This window comes from Erithacus rubecula (assembly GCF_903797595.1).
Source record: "Erithacus rubecula genome assembly, chromosome: 3".
Lineage (NCBI taxonomy): Eukaryota > Metazoa > Chordata > Aves > Passeriformes > Muscicapidae > Erithacus > Erithacus rubecula.
The window spans coordinates 106032923-106053001 of record NC_136689.1 but is presented as its reverse complement, the minus strand read 5'-3'; the positions used below and the strand labels follow the sequence as shown (position 1 = coordinate 106053001).

The 20079-nt window shown below is 40.0% G+C and overlaps 1 protein-coding gene across 1 annotated transcript in view; it reads left to right on the top strand.

Annotated features, from left to right (window-relative positions):
- The window catches only part of KLHL14 (kelch like family member 14), a 56456-nt gene extending 39569 nt beyond the window's left edge, over positions 1 to 16887 (top strand). The window contains exons 3-8 of the mRNA XM_079302832.1: positions 2195 to 2284; positions 6754 to 6832; positions 12920 to 13110; positions 13279 to 13437; positions 16130 to 16287; positions 16746 to 16887. Of these exons, the coding sequence (XP_079158958.1) occupies positions 2195 to 2284; positions 6754 to 6832; positions 12920 to 13110; positions 13279 to 13437; positions 16130 to 16287; positions 16746 to 16886 (818 nt within the window). The 3' untranslated portion in view covers position 16887. The remainder of the gene's footprint in view (positions 1 to 2194; positions 2285 to 6753; positions 6833 to 12919; positions 13111 to 13278; positions 13438 to 16129; positions 16288 to 16745) is intronic.
- The last annotated feature ends 3192 nt before the right edge of the window (positions 16888 to 20079 follow it).

Below are 20079 nucleotides of genomic sequence, written 5' to 3'. Positions count from 1 at the left end.
GCTTTCCTGTGAGTTATGGATGGTAGTTTGGGTCATTTGGGCTCAATCCTGTATCAGTGGGAATGTTGCCATCAATTTCAGTAGGAGCCAGGATTAAGCCATTAGTTTTCAAGGTTTAATTATCATAATAATTACAGGAGTCTTATTGCATACCTTATATGCATGGGAACAGCAGAAAAGCTTAAAGCAGAATTTCTTCCTCTACTGACCCTGTTTGTGTCAATATGGTGAATAAATAAACACAAATGTTTGCAAAAGTGAAAATGCAATGTGAAAAATATGCATGTGTGCTGCCTTCAGACAGTTTTTTCTATAAATGCTGGAGCTCTCCAGACTGACCAACAGAAGAGGTTGAGAGTGCAACCACCAGCTTGGACCTAATTGGAAACCATAGTAGAGCACTGTATTACTTAAATCTTGAAGCCCTTATGGACTGAACCTGGGGAGTCTATTCTTGAGAGGAAGAGTCCCAAAAAGCATCTCTAAGGAAGGCAGCAAATTTCTCATGGGAGAACAAATTCCTTATTTACTGCAAGCATCCACAAAATCAAGAAAAGGTCTGTGGTTTTGAGAGAGAAGATTTTAAAACAGGAAAATGTCTAAGACTAAAGAGTGAGATGATGATGATATGGTATCTCAAAAATTGCAAAAACAGACTTCATTCTTTCATTCTACTGTAGGATTCTCTACGTAGTATAAATTCTTTTGCAGTGTCTAGTATAAGATTAGTTCCCAGTTAATATAAATTGAATCAGTAACAAATAACCTTAATTAATGAACTTTCACTGTACCTGGCTGCCTAATTTAAGAACTGCTTCACTTACATGACTTGTAAGAGCACAGACTATGAAAAAGATATCCGACCTTTACTAGAAACTAAAAACATACCTTATTTATTCATCATTGCCTAGGCAAAAACTTCAGTAAGAAGCTTAAATGAGCCCACTTGATCTTTAAGAAAACGTGTTCTAAATAGCAAAGCTGTGCATATTTCTTATTATTATTATTTGCATATGCTATACTGCACAGCTGCATTCTGAGAAAAATAAAAGATAATAAAAGAAATGAAATGAGAGATATATCACCCAAAATAATCCAAGTGTGAGATAGGCTGCCTCTTTTTTTTTTTTTTTTTCTTTTGGCATTGGCAAAAGAGCACAAAGTAAGAGCTGGCCCTGAGTCATATTGATTTCCCACTGCACTGGTTTCCTAAGTGCTCTGTTGATCCGTGTCAAGCAATAAGTTCCCTGCCTGTACATGCACATCACCTCCCCATTTGTCCTCACCTAGATTTAAGGTGCCCATATGATGAGCTGAACAAGGACATCATTTTTCCTACTGGTGTCACTGGGCCAAAACTACTCTATGTGCTATAGTGACTAATGCTGTATAAGTTTACATTTTCCATATAATATCATTATAGTGGGTATGGCACACTGCAACAATATGTGTGTATTATGTGCATGTAATCCTTGCTTTTGTGTTTTAGCATTTTCAGTGGATAACGTAAATTTTAAGAAATAGATGTTTGCATCTGTAGCTGGTCCATAGTAATCACAATGCCTCCCCCCCTAAAAAAGGGATATTGCAAACCTAATGCCACAGTTTTGATCTTTGTTAACAAAGGGCTTCCTGATTAGATTAATAGAAGATGTGTGATTGTGCTGCTAATGACATTGTACAGGAAATTAAGCGTATACATTTGGAAAAGGCATTAAATCAGCAGGACCTTAATTTAAAAACTTAAAACTGTATGGAAATGCAGCTTGTTCATTGCTGTGTAATAGAAAGCTACTGAACATACTGACTCTTCTTGTGGAAACATTACCAGCAGAACAAAGCTGGTCTGAGGTTTTTTTAATGTTTTCTAGCATGCTAGGCTTCCTAGCATCTGCTTATTTTCTGGAAATATCATGCAACTTCACCCCTTTTTACAAGTTCTTTTTAGGTCAGCGTGTACGGTTCTTGGGCAGATGATGGGGCACTGGGGGACCAGAATTCCTGATTTTTTCCTTAATTATTTGCAAAATTGAATTGCATAAGTTTAATAATAACTTGCTTTGTCCGCTGCTAAGTCAGTGTTCACACATGCCTGGGATGTCTCGTTCTCGTATTATTTCATGCAGTTGGTAAAGGGGAAATATTTGATAAAATCCATGTCCTGAGCTGACAAGAATTCTTGCTTTGCTTGCAGTTATGCCATACAACAGTGCCCATCACTGTGTCGTGGAGGTGGAAAACTTCTTGTTCGTGCTGGGAGGAGAAGACCAGTGGAACCCTAATGGTATGTATAGAATACTGAAAGGCAAAGGAAGCATCTGCCCTCCTGTCTGTCAGGTCAGCTGATGTAGTGATTAGCAAGGGATTTTGAGGACCTTCAGCCTAATTATTGTACCTAGTAAAGGCTACTCTTTGGTATTGATGTAATAAATATCTGGTACTTTAGCATTAGCATCTCTGTCATTCATCAGCTCCCACATCCCTTGAGAAATGCCACAGGCAGCACAACAGACTCTTTCAAGTGCATGCAGGCACCAGGCAGCAGCTGTTAAGAATTTTAACCTTCATTTCCAGGCTCCTTCCAGTCATAATATAATAATGCAATTGCAGTAGATGAATACTTCTTTTCTATTGTCAAACAAGATACTAGCAGCTCAAGTTGTTAATGTGTTAATTATCTAGACTTTGAGATTCTTAAACTGATCTTTTTTTCAGTCTTGTGCAAGAGCCTCTCATATAGATTATCTGCTGCTACCTTCTTTGATTTGATTACTTCATAAATTTACTGCAAAGAAAAATTAAACAATTTAACAGGCTTCTGAGCAAAGCAAAAGGAAAATACCATGCCTTGCAAAATTCACAGAATTGTCAAGACATTGTTAAAAAGCTTGCACATGAAGAAAGAGTTGTAGTTGTAGCAGTCTGTGTAACAGAGATAATTATGACTGAGAAACCATAAAACAGCTTGCAGGTACACATTTTTACTTTAAAACACCAGAGGATCCAGCTGAAATTACATATACTGCATATATTTTATTGTGAATGCCCCATTTCAGCATCTGCACTAAACCAAATTATAGAAAATTGTTACATCTGTTCACTCCCTAAAACCCGAGACAAACAATCCACGCCACCCTATAAGCATGTTTCTGGTGTAGTTAAGAATATCACTATATGTCTTAGGAGAAAAGCCCCTTAGTTCTATTGTTGAATGTCCTTTATTTGAAGCAGGAGACAGTGCAATATCACTAATGACAATTTCTTTTAGGATCTTGTAGGCCACATCCATCCAGTGAGGGCCCCTGTTGTATTTGGTGGTAGGCATGTGGATAAGCAGACTTTGTTCCAGATAGTTTATAATTAAATGGCCATGTCACATGAAGGGAAAAAGAAAATAAATATAATTACCCACATTTTAAAGATGTGGAAACTGACTTGCAAGGTAATGGAGAGAAGGTAGAAGGGGTCCATATCTTGCATCTGAGCTAAGAGTCAAACACAGCTGTTTGTGAGATGAATAGTACCTAAGGCCTGAGATTGCCTAGATCTGGCAATTCCTGGGCTGAAGATGTTACTGAAGACATCTGCCAATTTCCCTGTCCTGTGAATTCCAGTGCTGGTATTTTTTCCATAGAGAAGATAGCAATAAAAAAGATATGAGCATTGCTATACTGATCTCCTTATCAAATGGATCTTAGTTGTCACTGAAAGTGGACCTGAAACCATAAATTACAGCCTGTGCTACTGCTGGGTGTATTCTTTCTTGAAACCACTTTGCTCTAAATGTGCAGCTACATGAGGGCAACTCACACATGCTCATTTGAATTTATACAAAGGCCCTTGTCTGGTATCCTCAGAGCACAGGAGGGAATTCAGATGGACCTACCTGAAACCATCTTGCCAAGGCTGTACAAAGCTTCTGCTTCAAATGAGAATGTTCCAGGTGTTTTTTCCAGTGTAAAGAATTATCTTAGAGATGGTGGCGATGGAAAGGCATTGCTTTAGCAATCAGACCACCTGGTTCTTGAGAAACTGCATGGACCCCATGGAGTGCTCATGTCTCCTTCATGCTCCTCTGACTTCCTGACAGCCCAGAAAGTATGGAGGACATTTTTTCTCTTTTTTATGCTTTCCAGTAGCTATGCCTTTCCAGTCACAAGGGGTTCTTGCATGAGTAAACACTGATGAAAGCAGGGTGCACAACATTGGCATGGATTTAAGACCAACCTTCATAACCTTCAGAGCCCATCACCTTCTGGCATGGCTGCAGAGCAGAGAACAGTATCTGCCTCCTTTTGTCCCATCATCCTGATTTGTTAATCCTGATTTTTGTTTGCTTGTCCCAGGTTCTGTGTTCTGGCAGAACAGGTGCATCCTAAGATGTGCAATCTCCTGACTAATGAGCAGGGCAAAATATAGGTAGAGTTCTCTTTCAAACTAAAGTCCAGACTTAAACTGCAGTCAAACCAGTTACACCAGGCAGATTAAGTAGGTCATCAAGTCCTTTGCCTGCAATCACAGGCATCATATAGTCCCATTTTGTAAATTATCTGAGCTACATTTGAAAAGCAGTTGGATTTCTAGTCCCCACTATGCCTGTTGGAAAGCTGTTACAGAATCCAATTGGTCTAAATGACTAGGAGCCATATTCTGATATCCAGTAAAATGTATTCTTTGGCTGTCTAAATCACCTCATTCTCATGCCAAGGCTGGCCTTTTGTTTAACAGTTTTTCCCCTTCTGGAGATTTGTTCCTCCAACAAAGTATTGCAGACAGCACTCCTATCCCCTTTCAGCTTTTGTTTTTCTAGGTGTAGCAGGCCAAGTTCTTTGTCTCCTGCCATAAGGTAAACTTTCTGTTCTTCCTGTTGCCATAGTGGCTCTTCTCTGTGCCTGTTCTGGTTTGATTTCATCTCCCTTTCTGTGAAGGACCAAGATTTGCATCCTGCATTCCCACTCGAGGCTTACTAAACCCTACTTCTACCCTGCACTTTACAATCTTCTGCATACATGGTGTTTGTATTGGCTATGTGTATGACACATGTTAGCCAAATTACAGATTTGTATGATAACAATGAACAAGCTGCTGTATAACTAATGAGCACTAAAGTCCCAATAACTCTGAATGATGTAGTGAATACACCAGCATTAAAACAAAACACAAAAAAAAAAAAGAAATAGAAGCTTAAACTTAGAATCACTATATTATTTTGAATTTCTGCTTTTTGAAATGCAAATAGATAAGTAAATGTCTTAGACAGTGAAACCTAGAGCCTTTTCAAGCTTGCTGTTACTGTTTTGCTGCTTTTTAAACCTATAGCTCTTGATGCCTCTTCTTCTAAATTGTCTGTGTAGACTAAAGGAATCCAGATAAGAGCCAAAAGTAAAGCCTCACTGCACTAAGCCCAGTGGCAGAATGACCAATTGCCCTTTACAGTATGGGAATCTCTCCCTGTGTCTTGGGATGGTGCTGAGATGGTCATGTCTCTGAGTGGTGCTCAGCATAGTCCTCACTAGGCACTGGATTTGAATGAAAATGCTGCATTTCTCTCGTTTTCTGCTTTACCCTCCTCATATAGAACATGCTTATAACATGGCGAGAAAATCAGTTTATTTCCAGAGCGGTCAGTGTGGTTTCTTTCTCTGTTTCCTTGTAGAACATGATCTTAAATTATTATGAATACAAATTCTGGCTGTATTGTTATTCTTCTCTACAGTCTTGATGGTCTATTTACACATGCTGAAGTAAGTGTGGAATGAAGCAGGCAAAGTGAGCCAATCCTGCAGAGGCTTGTCTGATGCAAAAATATTCACCTTGTAGAATGCCCAGTGACCATTTATAGAACTGTGACATATGCAGTTAGGTTATTCTGCTGGCCTGTGAAGCCTCTAATTCAATTTTTTAGTCACACATACATAAACAAAGGTTTCTGTTTTCAAAATGCTCATCTATTGAAGTCTCAGGTGTTACAGGAAATTGCCATGCACTCTCTTGCTTCAGTTTTCTTGCTTTGGTGTCAATCTGCATGTAAAATAAGGTGAAATCTTAATATTGTGAAGACATGAACACAGTTCTTGGGCTTGACAGCAGGGAAAAGCTAGTTAGCTGGTGTATGTTGCTCATGCTTCATATTTTAGCTAACACAGTTGGAATAAAACTCTTAAGAGTGTATTCCCCCTTCGATGCACATCTGTAATTCCTTCTAACTTACACTGAAGGTACATGGTAGAATAAACCATCTAGTGCAAACACTGCATACCCCATGCTGATGGCTTATGCAGCTCCTGGTTATTTGCACAATGGGTTTTTGCCATGTTCCACACAGAAATAGTGTAAGGAGAAAGAAAAGGACGTGTTCTCCCTTTAAATTTTTTACCTGACAAAATTCTAGTCATAAAAATACTGTGGGAATGCCCTCTTTGGGCAGTAATTTTGTTTAGTGCTGTGATTTATTGTGGTTGTGAAAATACCACAGCATGTATAAGTAAATTTAAATACACATTTTCAAGATCTTATTACAAAGACCAAGAATAATCGCTATCTGCTTTTACTGCTAGTGACTGCTAATTCAAGCCTTGCAGTGCCCCATTTGTTGAATTATTACTGTACACATAGTGTAATCATACATTGTTGTAAAAGGGGGAACCCTTCATAAAAAGTGTCAACTTGTGAAGTATATGTAATATATATTACAATCATGATGTTAAATACATGAAACAAACAGCTGAGTGTCAAAATAATCTATCTTTACAGGGAAACACAGTACAAACTTTGTTAGCCGATACGATCCCAGGTTTAACAGCTGGATACAACTTCCACCCATGCAAGAGAGGTAAAAACCTGCTATGTGTTTTTCAATTTCTGTTTTCTCATCCTAGGAGCAGCTGAGGTTTGGCTTAGTTCTGGGAGTAAGGAGGCCTACAGGAGCACTGAAAACACAGATAAAACTGCAGCATGCAGTTGTGTCCTAATTTTTAAAACTTTCTAAATTCAGAACTCCAGATGCCAAGTCCTGCAGTGCTAACTCATGCAAAATAGCCATGGACTTTATGCAATTACTGGTTGCCTGAGTACGGTCTGAAGGATTTTCCTGAAGTCTCCATAGTGTCCTGTCATGTTCCCTGACTGAAGTGTCATGATGAGTTTGCAGTAAACAAGCAGTAATTATAGTCAGATACCTTGGAGGGAACTGAAACCTTCACATGTTGTCTCCATCCTGTTTCACCACACTAGCTATGAAAAGCTCTCCTGAACATGTCTCTGCTTGTCAGAGGACTCTCAATCCTAGGTGGTCTTTGAGTGAAGGTGCTGTCAGTAAATGTATATTAGAATATCTCATGTTTTAATCTTGCTGTGTGCAAAGAGCAAAGGTGGACGTGGACTTGAGCAATGACTCGTAAAGATGACATAAACTTAATTGTGGATCCCAAATCCTACCCTTACAGGAAAATATCCCATAAACCTGAACAGAATTGTGCATGTTTTGTAAGAAGAATCTCAAAGGCAGAAGATCCAAAGTTGCAATGTTATTTGAAGAAATTATTCAGTGTCCTTCCTTCAGTTCAACATCCATCTTCTCATGTACAAAAGATCTCACAGTGTCTCCCTGAAATGCTTTCTTTATTCCATGTCAGTATTACAGTTCTTTTTTTGTTGACTATCTACACTATTCAGGTGTCTGACAGTCATAAATATATTGAATTCAGTGCAGCCTTGTGATACAAAGTGTGTCTTATGAGATGCTTGGAAATATGGCTGTCTTTTCAAATTTCCAGGGGTAGAATGGGAGTCTGCAGAATTTCTGAAGGACCTTTGTTCAAGATTCTGTTTGATAGACCTAAGTCCCTGCTTTGGCAGCACCTAGCCTTCTCCCTCATTCCCACCAACACTGTGGGACAACCTTCACAGCTGTGATTGTTTACTTTAAAACAGAGGGACACCTTCCCCTCTGGTTCACCTTCCTAGAGTGAGTCACTGCCAGTTCAGGTGTTGGCATGGGGGAGACAGGAGGTGAGCATCAGATTGGGCATCACTGTGCAAGTCATCCTAGCTGAGCTGGGACACTGACTATGAGACCAGCTGGTGTTTGTATGGAGCCTAGACCAGTTCTGTGGAGCCTAATCTGAGTCCTCATTAGCCCCTCTGGGTATCTCCAAGCCAAATTCTTGCAGGATGTTGGCAGCTGGCTGAGCAGTTGGGTTTATCTGGGTGACAAACTACAGAAAGCAGAAGTTGGCAGCTGAGGCTTGGAGAAAGCAGGCAGTAGGAATTTTTCCACCTCCACATTGGTCAGTTGTGTTTCCCTGGAAAACTGTGTGGCAGGTGACCCCTGTGCTCTGGTGGAAGCTGCTGCCTTCAGCCAAGAGACCAAAACTCAGCTGTGCCCTGTGCTCCTGCCAAAACTCAGCTGTGCCCTGTGCTCCTGCCTATAATAAACTGTAATGTATGAACACCACAGCTCCTTACAGAGGGACTGAAACACAGTGGTCCACTCATACATAGCTCCTTCTGCAGGGTGCCTTTGCTATGACAACGTTAATTGTCACCTCTTTTGTTCAGGATACATAGGTCATAGGCTTGCCCCTTGGTTTTCTTTAAAGGCTCCTAAGCATTAGGGTTACTGTTGGAAAAATGAGATTTTCCACTCAACTTTCTAAATTTATTTTTTTTTTTTTTTTTTTCGCTCAGTCCTAATGACTTCCTCAGCGTTTTTGCAGCTTTCAGAGGTATGGACTGGCACAGTTTGTAGAAGATCATACAAATAAGAGAGAGCTTTTATGCAGTTTTCTTTCCCAGCTCCTTTAGTGAGATAAAGTTCCCATTAAAGTCAACAGGCTATTTTCCCCCTGCTAGGAGTACAGGGTCATGCCCTGTCTCTGCTAGCATAATGCAGGCACCATTGACAAGACAGACTGTTAAATGGGTTTTTCTGAGTCATTATGGTCCATCAAGTCAAAACCTATTTAGGAATTTTAGTCTGAGAATAATTGGCTGGATAGACTATTATAGCTCCTTTGAAATGACTACCAGGTAAATGTGGGGCTCGTTCACAGGCAGTATATTCTCAAGTCAAAAATCTGTATGAAATATTTGATAAGGAAACTTTTATCTCACATGCCAAAATCCATATCTGATTGATTTTACTATGTGAGCAATAAAGAAAAGTCTAATCCCATTATAGATTCAATGTCAGCAATGTATTTTCTTTAAAGCCAAGTTTGGTTTCTTTTCATTTGAAGAACATCTCAAATATAGATGGCTTTGAAAAGTATGTACTATTTTCAGGAGTTTGTTGTTCAGAGAATCAGCAACTGACTCATAAACTTTGGAAATACACATCTGCCTGATGATGCCATAACAACTGGAAGGTTTTTGAAGAACAGTTAGACCATGATGGTTACTGAAGGAGCAGTCTTTGTAGCAATTGTATCTGAACTTGTGGTGTGAGCCTCAGCTGGGCACCTCAGTCAGAACTGTTGCCAGCTCAACACAGAGTTTTTCAAGGTGTTTGGAGGAAAAGAGTATTTTAAACAACTTGCTTTTTCTTATCTTCTGAGTTAATTATTTTTTTGTTTGAAGACCAGCAAAAAAGAATGGTTTTGTACCATGATCTGAAGAACTGCAAGTAGAATTGGGAAGTGAGCAGGTCAGTGTACTCTCTGAGGCTGAGTGAGCTGAGAAAAGGCACAGAAAAAGATTAAAAATTTTCCCCTTTTATTTTTGTTTTTGACCTCAATAATGTCAACAATTATTAAGATTGTTTATTTTTTAAAAAGCAAAGCATGCTCTCTATAAGTGACTCTGAAATCAGGTCCAGATATTGCGACAACCAGCAACAGCATTGGTAATTTTTTAAATCTCACACTGGCAGTTCTATTTGGTGTTCCAGGGCATAAATTCATCATGTGTGAAAATCAGGAGGAAAATCTTTCCTTTGATATGTGTGTACTTGAAAGGAGTTGGTTGGATTGATGGTTGGGTGAAGGGGTGTGAAGGAAAAGCATTTAGGAGACCAGTGAACACCAAGTATTTTCAAGTCCTAAAGAAAATCACAACATGATTGTCTTATTGTCCATATTCAGATCCTGAGGTACATTCTAGTTATCTGATTAGAATGGATAGCGTATTGAGGGGAAAGTTGACATGCAAAGACTGCTGTATTATAGTTTAATCTGAATCATATTTTACAGCAGTTTAAAAGTCATCACTTGACAGCATGCCTTTGCACACTGTAACAGCATGCCCTTGCACATTGTATCATTGAAAATGAAAAATACCCAAAAAGCTTAAAATATTTGTGACAGAAGCTACCCAGTGAATGTTCACATCCAAGCAGAAGAGTGAAGTATGCTGATGCTTTCATTTTTGCTCCTTATAGTGACACTGTGTGGATGAAACCAGGAGTACATGTACAGAATATCCTCAGTGAAATCCTAGTTAGAAGAATGCATACAGGTTGTGTCTACTTCTGTTTTTTAAACCTGAACTAAAAAAAAAGGAAAAGGCAAAACACTCCAAGAGCAGTTTTATTAATGAGTTCACCAGAGAAGGTGCACAAGGACAGATAAGTAGATGTAGGAGCACTGACAACAGGCACCCTCTGGTTTTGTGCCTTGTGATTGCTGGACACAGGAGGGTTGAAAAACGTGTGCCTGCCTATTCAGGATCTCTCATGTCTAATAGGTGACCTCTGCAGCTTTTTCTAGTTTTGGGGCAACTGTGGGCTGTGTTGCTTCAGGTCCATCACATTTTCTCAAGAAAGCTTATACACACTTGATTGCCTGTAACACCCATAGCCTCTGTCAAATTAGAATGAAATCAGTCAGCATGGTATTTTTTAGAAAAGACAACAGTAGGCAGACGTGGGTACATGTATAGTGTAATCAAATTAGCTTTGTTTCCATAGAATATCAGGCTAAAAACATAGATGCACAATTTGCTGCCCAACCATGTGGAGCAAAATATGCCATCAGCTCTATCTGCCCAGTGACAGATAAATTAAATGGTCTTTTTAAATTCATCATCAGGAGGCACTTGCCAGTCCTCATATTTCCACAGCTTTTTCAGAAGTTTTCCTTGTGAAGGAGTTCCCAGCCCCACTTTGAAAGGGATTCTGTCCCACACTGTCCAAGTTGCCCACGTGCAGGCAGGGTGAAAGCAAAGAAGTGAACAGGAGGTGTTCAGTGACCCTGGCTGGTGAGGAGCCCTGTCAGGTGAGCACCAAATCCAAAAAGTAAGGTCAGAAACCAGCAGTGATGCATCAAACCTGTTCCCTGAGTGTCCAGCCAGCCCTGCTCTTTCCATGGCTGTATCCCTTGGGGTCTGCCTGACTTCTCTTCCAACTTATAAACCACCAGCCAGTCTCAGACACTTTTAACTAAGAGAGAGATTTCTCCAAAATGTTAAAGGATGCTAAACAATTTGTGCAAATGGGTAGCTGTGCAAAAGAGCAAGATGTTATTGCTGCCTTCACTGAAGGAAGTGCTCCTGAACATGCCTGGCCAGATGTCAGGTGAGGAACAGGGCACATTGGACTCTTCTAGCTCACCTGCTCATGGGATGGCTCTGGGGAAGCCCAGGAAGGAGTGGGATGTACCAGAGCTGTTCTCTGAGCTGTGCTCTGTGTATACCACTGCTCATCCAAATGCTTTGCAGTGGTCTGCAGGTTCAAGTCCTTGTTGCTGCAGGTGACCATCAAGGCCCCAAGATTCAGTGCATGATTCAGGAGTGAAATATGCAGCTGCTCCCAGATGCAAATTAAGGCATCTGGGCAGGAACCAGAGTGCACTGAATCAGGCACAGAGCAGGGTTTGGCAAGCTACAGCCACACTCCAGAGTGCTGCTTTGCAGGAGCTGTCAGAGCTACACTTTGCTCTGCCTGGCCTGCCTGCTCATTTCTGGGATCCCACGTCATCTTGGTTTCACCCAGGAGAAAATTTTATGTTGGGGACTGACGACTCCTGTCATTCAATATTTTGTACAGCTCTTCATCCTAGCCCAGCTGTGCTCTTTTGCAATTTTCTTTCTCATGTTATTGCAGCTTGAAATTAAAGGTCTCTACTCTAGCAAACCTTCCTGCTGCTGAGTGATCCAGGGAGCTTTCCCCGAGAGTGGATTACACCAACCAAGGTCTCTCAAAATCAAAATCATCTACTGCTCAATTTTTACTTCAGCAACACTCAGCATTAATTTTGGAGTCACAAGGAAGACAAACATGCTCGACAGTCCTGGCCAGAAAATTTAATTCTTTTCCTACACACCTGAGTTGCATGTAAAAGCAGACAGGTGGCTAAACTTCTCTCAGGGTTAGTTGGATGGAGACAGACCTTATTTGAGCTAAAGGGTGGAAATGTAGTGTTGTGGCTAGCATAAGGAAAGTTGTTCTATTTGCAGTACTGCAGAAGGAAGAAAAAAATGATAATTGAAGAAAATTTTTGATGATGTGGTTCTCTTAGTAAATTGGGAACAATGACCCTTGAAGGACCATAAAGAAAGTGAATGTCAAGATAATTTATTATTGTTACATTATCTACCTCATTTTTCACTTTGTCTTACTGAGTTGTTACATCCCTTACAAGGTAATGCCCCATACATTAATGAGCACCTTTTTATCTTTCACGGGTGTGAAAAGGCAGCAAACAGCTTTGAAAAGGGGTATTTTCTGGCAGTTTTATGTGTGCCTAATCGTTTTGACACAAAAAATGAAGTGTTTTTTGATGTGGAGTATTGTGCATTTGATTAGCCACAGTGTCTAGGATAGCTGTAAGCATGGGAAGCTCCTGGACACTTCTCTCTGATGGAGCATTTGATGTGCTGCTCTCTTAGTTCAGGGAGTCAGCTGGAGAGGGGAGAGAAATGTTTGCCACAGCTGATTGGTTTGTTGTTGGCTTGTTGTGTCCTGCCCTGCCCTGTCCTCCAGGAGAGCCAGTTTCTACGCCTGCCGCCTTGACAAGAACTTGTACGTCATCGGCGGGAGAAACGAAACCGGCTACTTGTCCAGCGTGGAGTGCTACAACCTGGAGACCAACGAGTGGCGCTACGTGTCTTCACTACCACAGCCCCTGGCAGCCCATGCAGGAGCCGTGCACAATGGCAAGATATACATTTCAGGCCAGTGTCTTGAATAATTCCTGCTGTACAAGAAAAACAACCCAAAACCACCGTTGAAAAAACCCAAAAAAACCGCAGAACCCCAGAACCAGAGAGCTAAATTCCTGCTGCAGCACACGCACAATGTCTTTATTTCTGTTAATGAACTGATGTGTATTTACTTTGCAGGAGGTGTTCACAATGGAGAATATGTCCCCTGGCTGTACTGCTATGACCCTGTGATGGATGTCTGGGCCCGAAAACAGGACATGAACACAAAACGAGCAATCCACACTCTGGCTGTAATGAATGATCGACTGTATGCGATTGGAGGAAACCATTTGAAAGGTCACATTTTTAACAGCGAAAAAGTATCTCAGTGTCCCACATCTCTGATAAAGAACATTTTTGTTAGACATTCACTGTTAAATGCATTAAAAGCCAAGCAACACAATTTAACAGGACACTTGAGCCAGCAATTTTAAAAACATTTTATGCAAATTATTTTAAAATTATAGCAGTACATTAAATATATGAGTAATGAATGCTTTAGATAATAAAAATGGGAGCTTCCATTACTCAAAGGCATGGACAATTTGTCATTACCAAGAATTCAATGAAACAAACAGATTATTCTTTGACCCGAAAGTACCAGCAATATTTTCCTCTGTAAATCATTTTCCAAAATGTGCAGTTAAAGAGAGCATTATTCAGAGTAACACACAAAAACAAGCTCCTGATTTAATGAAGAGAAAAAAAAAGCAAACTTTCAGCCATTAAATATTAGGACTTGGTTCTTTAAATCTCTTTTTCATATTAAATGTAGCTTGTTTATTATAATTCTTTTTAGAGGTCGCTTGTTTTCATCTTTTGAAAAGGTCTCGTATTAAAATAACTATTGCTTAGGCATCTGGTATTTTTTATCTTAATACCTGTATGTTATTGCTGTTAAAGATGCTTCTTAATCCAGCCACGTAGACAAAAAGCACACCTGCTCCTTAGTTCCATAATAATATTTGATAGTTTATATTCACTTTTTTCTTTCTTCTCCTTTAATGTTTAAAACAAAACAAAACAAAAAAGGCTGCCAACAACAAAAGAGAAAATCGTAATATAGAAGGAAAAGTAAAAGAATGTGTCAGCTGCCAGTAAGAGCAGGTCATGTCTGACTCTTGTCCCCTGGTCCCCATGACACTGTAAAGCCACATGCTGCTTTTGGAGGTCTCAGTCCCTGTGGAGCATGCAGGGACAAAGTCCCAGATGTAAATGTTCCCTGATAAATACTACTGGTGCACAGACCACTGCAGCTTCTGTGCTGCTGTGCCTCCACTCCCCACTAGCAGCTGGGATGGGTGTTCATGGACTGGACTCTATAAGGTGAAGAGAGCAAAAGCTGCTTGCACATGAACACCTGCAAATTTTGTAGATTTAAGTGCTTTACAGTGTTGGCTTTTCCTCCTACAAAAGTAAAACATATCACAACTCTCCTCAAGCTAAAGCACATGCTTTGGTTTGCAGAGGCTTGAATTGCTTTTATTCTGCCACCTTTTTTTTTTTTCCCCACACAGTTTCCCTTCTAATCATTTTTGCTTCTACAACTGTTGTCCTGGGTGCCTTTGTTATGCTTGGACTGCTCACTGTTGTGAGAGGCATTTAACATCCAGGCTGCTGGAAAGATGTAGCTGTCTACTAAAAGGACTTTTTGGAAAAAAAATCATTTCTCCTATGCAGTGAAACAAAAGGAAGAACTGCAAGGACAGGGCAGAGGGAAGGGACTGAAGTGTGGATGAAATGTTACAAATTCTCCACCTGCAGGGAATAGCAGGGCTCCATGGCAAAGCCCTCCTTGTGAAGCTGAGCTGTGTAGTACTGTTAGCTGTGCATTTACCACATCACAGCTAGTCATGTGCATACTGCAGTTTGTTACAGATTCTGGGTGCATAGCAGTGGCCTTTGTATGGCCCCTTGGAAACCTTGAAGCAGCAAATAATTATTTCATATTACTGTGAATTATTTCATATTATTTCATATTCGTTCCAGACATAAATAATATTTGAGCAAGCAGGTCCCTTGTGAAGTGCCAATATCACCAAATACCCTTTTTACAGAAAATCTTACTTCTCTCTGCTGTCATACCTTGAAGAGAAGACAGGAGAGTTAAGAGAAGCACTTCTGCATATTAAGAAAGCCATATTTTTACTGCAGTGCTCTGATAAAGAAGGTAGTTTGAAATAGGAATTGGCCTAAATATCAGAGCAAGAACCAGGATTCCTGTGTTCAGTGTCTGTGTTCAGCTCAATTCATACTAACTGATACAGCCTGAGAATCTTGAGCTGAGACCCCTGTGCCCTTTGGTGATCAAAAAGCAGCAGTCACTTGGAGCATTTTTTGGCCTACCAGGGAAAGATGGGACCATGATTTTTGTGGTTACATTTTTTTGTTGCCTTAAAGACTTTACCCCAGCTGTGTGCTTTAGGGTACACCTTAAATGAGCTGGTCCTGCACATCATGTCCATCATGCTAAGCACTTTGTACCTCTAGAGCCAAGTGGCATCAGTTGTCTAAGCTCCCCCTGGGCTTGTTAGACATTGCTTTCTGAGCAAATTCAATCTGTTCAATTTTGAATAGATTGGATCTACTGAATTTTGAGGAAAACTGCCAGGACAGTCTTTTCCTACATGTTCAAACTTGTATTAGCATTGATAGACAGGGAAGAATTCTGTTTGAATATTCTTGAGTCACTGACAAGTTATTACTGAGTGTTTCCTGTTAGGTTTTATATGGACTCATGATTTGTAGAAGACTGTAGAACTAATGGTAAAAGCCTTCAACAGATTTATTTGAACAGAAATAATGAAGTATTAATATTATAGAAGTTGGCTTGAATGTATATGAAAATATTTTCTAGAAAAATGTTTAACAACTATGTTATAATTGTAATAACATAACTGTGACTGTAATTTAATAAATTTAGCAGTAAAATAAGTAATGAAACAATGTGTCATAATACATGTTCTCTTTTCTTAATGTCCTCATCCAGGCTTCTCCCATCTCGATGTAATGCTTGTGGAATGCTACGATCCAAAAGGTGACCAGTGGAATATTCTCCAGACTCCTATTCTGGAGGGTCGCAGTGGCCCTGGCTGTGCAGTCCTTGATGACAGTATTTACCTTGTAGGAGGCTACAGCTGGAGTATGGTGTGTACCTGCTTTCCACAGCCACCTTTTTATTCCTTCTGAATTCTTGTGACCATTCTGAATAGTGTGCAGATGGGATAGAGAGGAGAGGACAGGGGAATTAGCTACAGAGGCAGGTTGGAGTTGGTTTTCAGCTCATGGAGAACAGGGAGTTTTTCTTCACCTTTGTGTTTCTCTATTTAGATAAGTTATTATTACACTCTATTCAATGATGGGGAATTTAAAAATCAAAATTAATTTGGAAAAGTGATTGATGGGACTATATGCTTACAGCTCTGCTTATGAGGTGCTTGTAAAGCAGACTGATTTTCAGAGGCTGGGTGCTGAAAAAACCAAAACCCCTTGAAGAGCTTCTAAGTTAGAATGACCCCAAGTCACTTTCAAGTCTCTTTAGAGCTGATGCCTAACTTGTATTTTACCAAAATCCCATTTAAATATGCTGTTTTGTTCTGCTACAGGGAGCCTACAAATCTTCTACGATTTGCTACAGTCCTGAGAAAGGCACCTGGACAGAGCTGGAGGGCGACGTTGCGGAGCCGCTGGCAGGACCCGCGTGTTCGACTGTGGTATTGCCGGCCTGCGTTCCCTACAACAAGTGATGGGCACAGCACTGACACGAACACTGAGTGCTTTTTGGGGGAATAATGACGGGTGACGTAAATACTTTATTAGAACAGAATTCCTGGCCAAACAAAGCTACCATGATTGACCCCTCATTCCATGTTTATGCTTTAGGAATAAACTAAAAGAAAAGAAAAACCAAGCGTTGTCCCATCTCAGATAGGTGCCGGTGTGCTATGAGGCAAGAAGCTAAAACACACCGAACATTACATGCTGACAGACTGCCATTTCAGACTGATTTAAACTTTTCCTGCTGCAGAGACACTCCTCACATCAAATTTAACTTTCAAAAAAATAATGATGGCTAACTGTTCAAATAGAGCCTGAAGAGACAAGATCAGTATTGTGCATTGTATCTACCTGCATGTGATCTGTGTTGAAGTCATGAGGATGTTGTTTTCATGAATGTTTCAGAATTCAGATAGTGAAAAGCTCACACTGCATTGCAGAATTGTCTCCTCCTCTGTAATCCTAACCTACAACTACTTCATATGCTCTGCAAGCAATACAGCATCAGAAGATTATAAAAGGTAAAGAAATATCGTTCAGTTTTTGCACAGCTTGGCAACTAATACACTCTGCCTTCAAAGTCCCCATGTGCAAGTGCAGCAGAAAGCAGACTACAATGAAAGCTATGCTTTACAGAGCACTTCTTGCAATAGCAGCTTAGGGATTAGGATCAAATTCTTCTAATCATACTTGTGTAAAGTCAGAGTCATTTCACTGAAATCACATGGAATGACTGGTTCTACATTAGTATAACAGAATTTGGATCCTACAGCTTAAAATCTGACTTTGTAAAGTAAGTTATTCTATGACCACTTAATGAAGCACCAGAAACCTTACTTCCTTTTCACTAACCTGTTAGATATCAGCATCTGTGCAAGTTCCTTCCAAAGACAAGAAGACGGCATTTAATCATAAATTTATTGCTTTGGACTCCGAAATGCTTATGCACATTTTTGGAGAGACACTGGTAAGTACTTAAAGTAGTCCTGTGTGGTTGATCTTAACTGAGAGAGTTTTACTATTGATCCAAAGTAATATAAGGCTAGACTGTCTGCTGCCTTATAGCCTGTGTAATTATTTACACATTGCAAAGCGAGTTCAGAATTCTCCCACATGGGACCAGTAGCATTTAGGACTTGTTTCATGAAGTCATAGTTGCTTGCACAAATCAGACTGTCTATGTGTTAAGCTTATGTCTTTCTGTCCTGGCTTTGCAAAAGCAGTGACAAAATCTGAGCCTGATTCTTCATCACCTTGCAGTTCACAGACATAATCATCTGCACCTCATTGAAATATATGCATAGTTATTCCACTGTGGTTTACTAGTGCTGCATCCATTACTCTCAGGATCATCCTCTTTACTGGTGTAAACAGACATTGTTCCATTGTTCCATTCACCAATGGGTGAACTTTATGTCAGCTAAATATCTGGCCTTTAATTTGCCTAGTTGTAGCTGGCTGCACCAGATAAAAGGCAAAGGACACTCCAATCCTGCATTTTCAGCCCTGCACATATCTTTCACTACAGGACTTAGTGCTAGTGCATTAAGCAAGGAGCAGGCAGCTACTAGAGGTTGGTTTCTGCTGCAGAGGCAATAGATGGGAGAAGGAGTTCATTATTTGCTTTGCAAAATAGAAAAAGGGTGAGTGTACACAGAAATTACACTATATATTGATGCTTGAGAGCAATATAAATAACAGAGAGCAAATATCATGGGACTGTTTCTGGCATCGGCCCAGTTTTATTGCAACTCCCTTGCTTGCTGCAGAATTACACAACTTGTAAAATTGGAGTAATGCAGTAAAGACTGGTACCACACAAATGCAATAATCCAGTTGATGAGGTAGCTGCACGCCTGGAAAAAAGATGTTTAAACAAAATAATTATCTGAAGATGCTAATATTTGAATGTGTTCTAGGGGAGTTTTCCAGTGAGCATTACTAAGGAACTCATAAAGGTGGAGTGTATATCCTGAAATCTCAATCCATTTTTCCTACATAGTGCAATCTTAGTTGGTTTTGTATTTATTTATATTGTTCAGATCCAAGGGATCCCTTGTAAAATATATTTGGTGCAATCATGACTTTTTTTTTCCTTTCCTGTTGAAAGTATATAGATATAAATATATATAAAAAGGAAACTGTTAAGATACTAAATGAGGAAACCTTGTATGACATTTAAAAGGTCTGCCACTGAACACTTACTGTCACCTGTCTCTACTAAAATGTACCATTTCTAAAGGATACTTCTTGTCCTTTTAAATGGTTCCTTTTTTTTTTATCAAGATAATTTGAAGATTTATGAGGACTGGATCTAAATCTTTCTACCTATCAGGAAGGCATGACCAAGGAAAAAATGCTAACTAAATAAGTCACACAAAGAATGTAAATTTTGTACAGTACTAGACTGTGTAAATGAAGCTTGCTTGTAGGGGGGAAACTTTAAATAAAACTTTATGTACTAATTCAACTGTCTGCCATATTCCTACTTATAAAGTGTATGTATAAATAATATCTACATTAAATTCTTTGGAACTTTTTTTATCATGTAGATGTGTGAACTTCCTTTATTTTCTGGTGTTTCATAACAGCCTCATTGTTTTCCAAGTGTCACTATTTTCAGTGCTTGTCAGTGCACTGACTGCAGTAAAATGTGGCTCTGTAGTGGGTTGGTCTTTCCCTGAGTACAGTGCCTGGCCTGGGAAAGCAGCACCTTTCTCCAGCAGGGAAAATCCACCCCTGTGCCTGCTCTCACTGGAGAAGCCACTGCATGCTTGTGAAATGCCTCTGCCTTGTGCTGCTCCCTCTGTTCCTCAGTCCCACAGCAAGTGAAAAGGACCCTGCTTTGTTAAACCCAGTCTTGCTTTGGGGAATTTAGTGCTTGTTGTGGAAACTTCACACCTCCTCAAAATGTTCCTCCTGTGGCAACTGACCCTTCTAACTATGGGTATTTCAGTTCTTGGAGGGGAAGTGCTGTATGGACATGCTGTGGAAGAGTTGGGACAAGAGGTATTGCCAAGCTGAGAAGACAAGGGACAATTTAATAGCAGGTTCTACCAGGAAACAGAAACATCATCAATTCCTGTTACTATTCATGCATTGTTCATTCATGCCTACAAACATTTGTGAGGGACCAGAACCTGCCTATGCAAACCAGGGGGG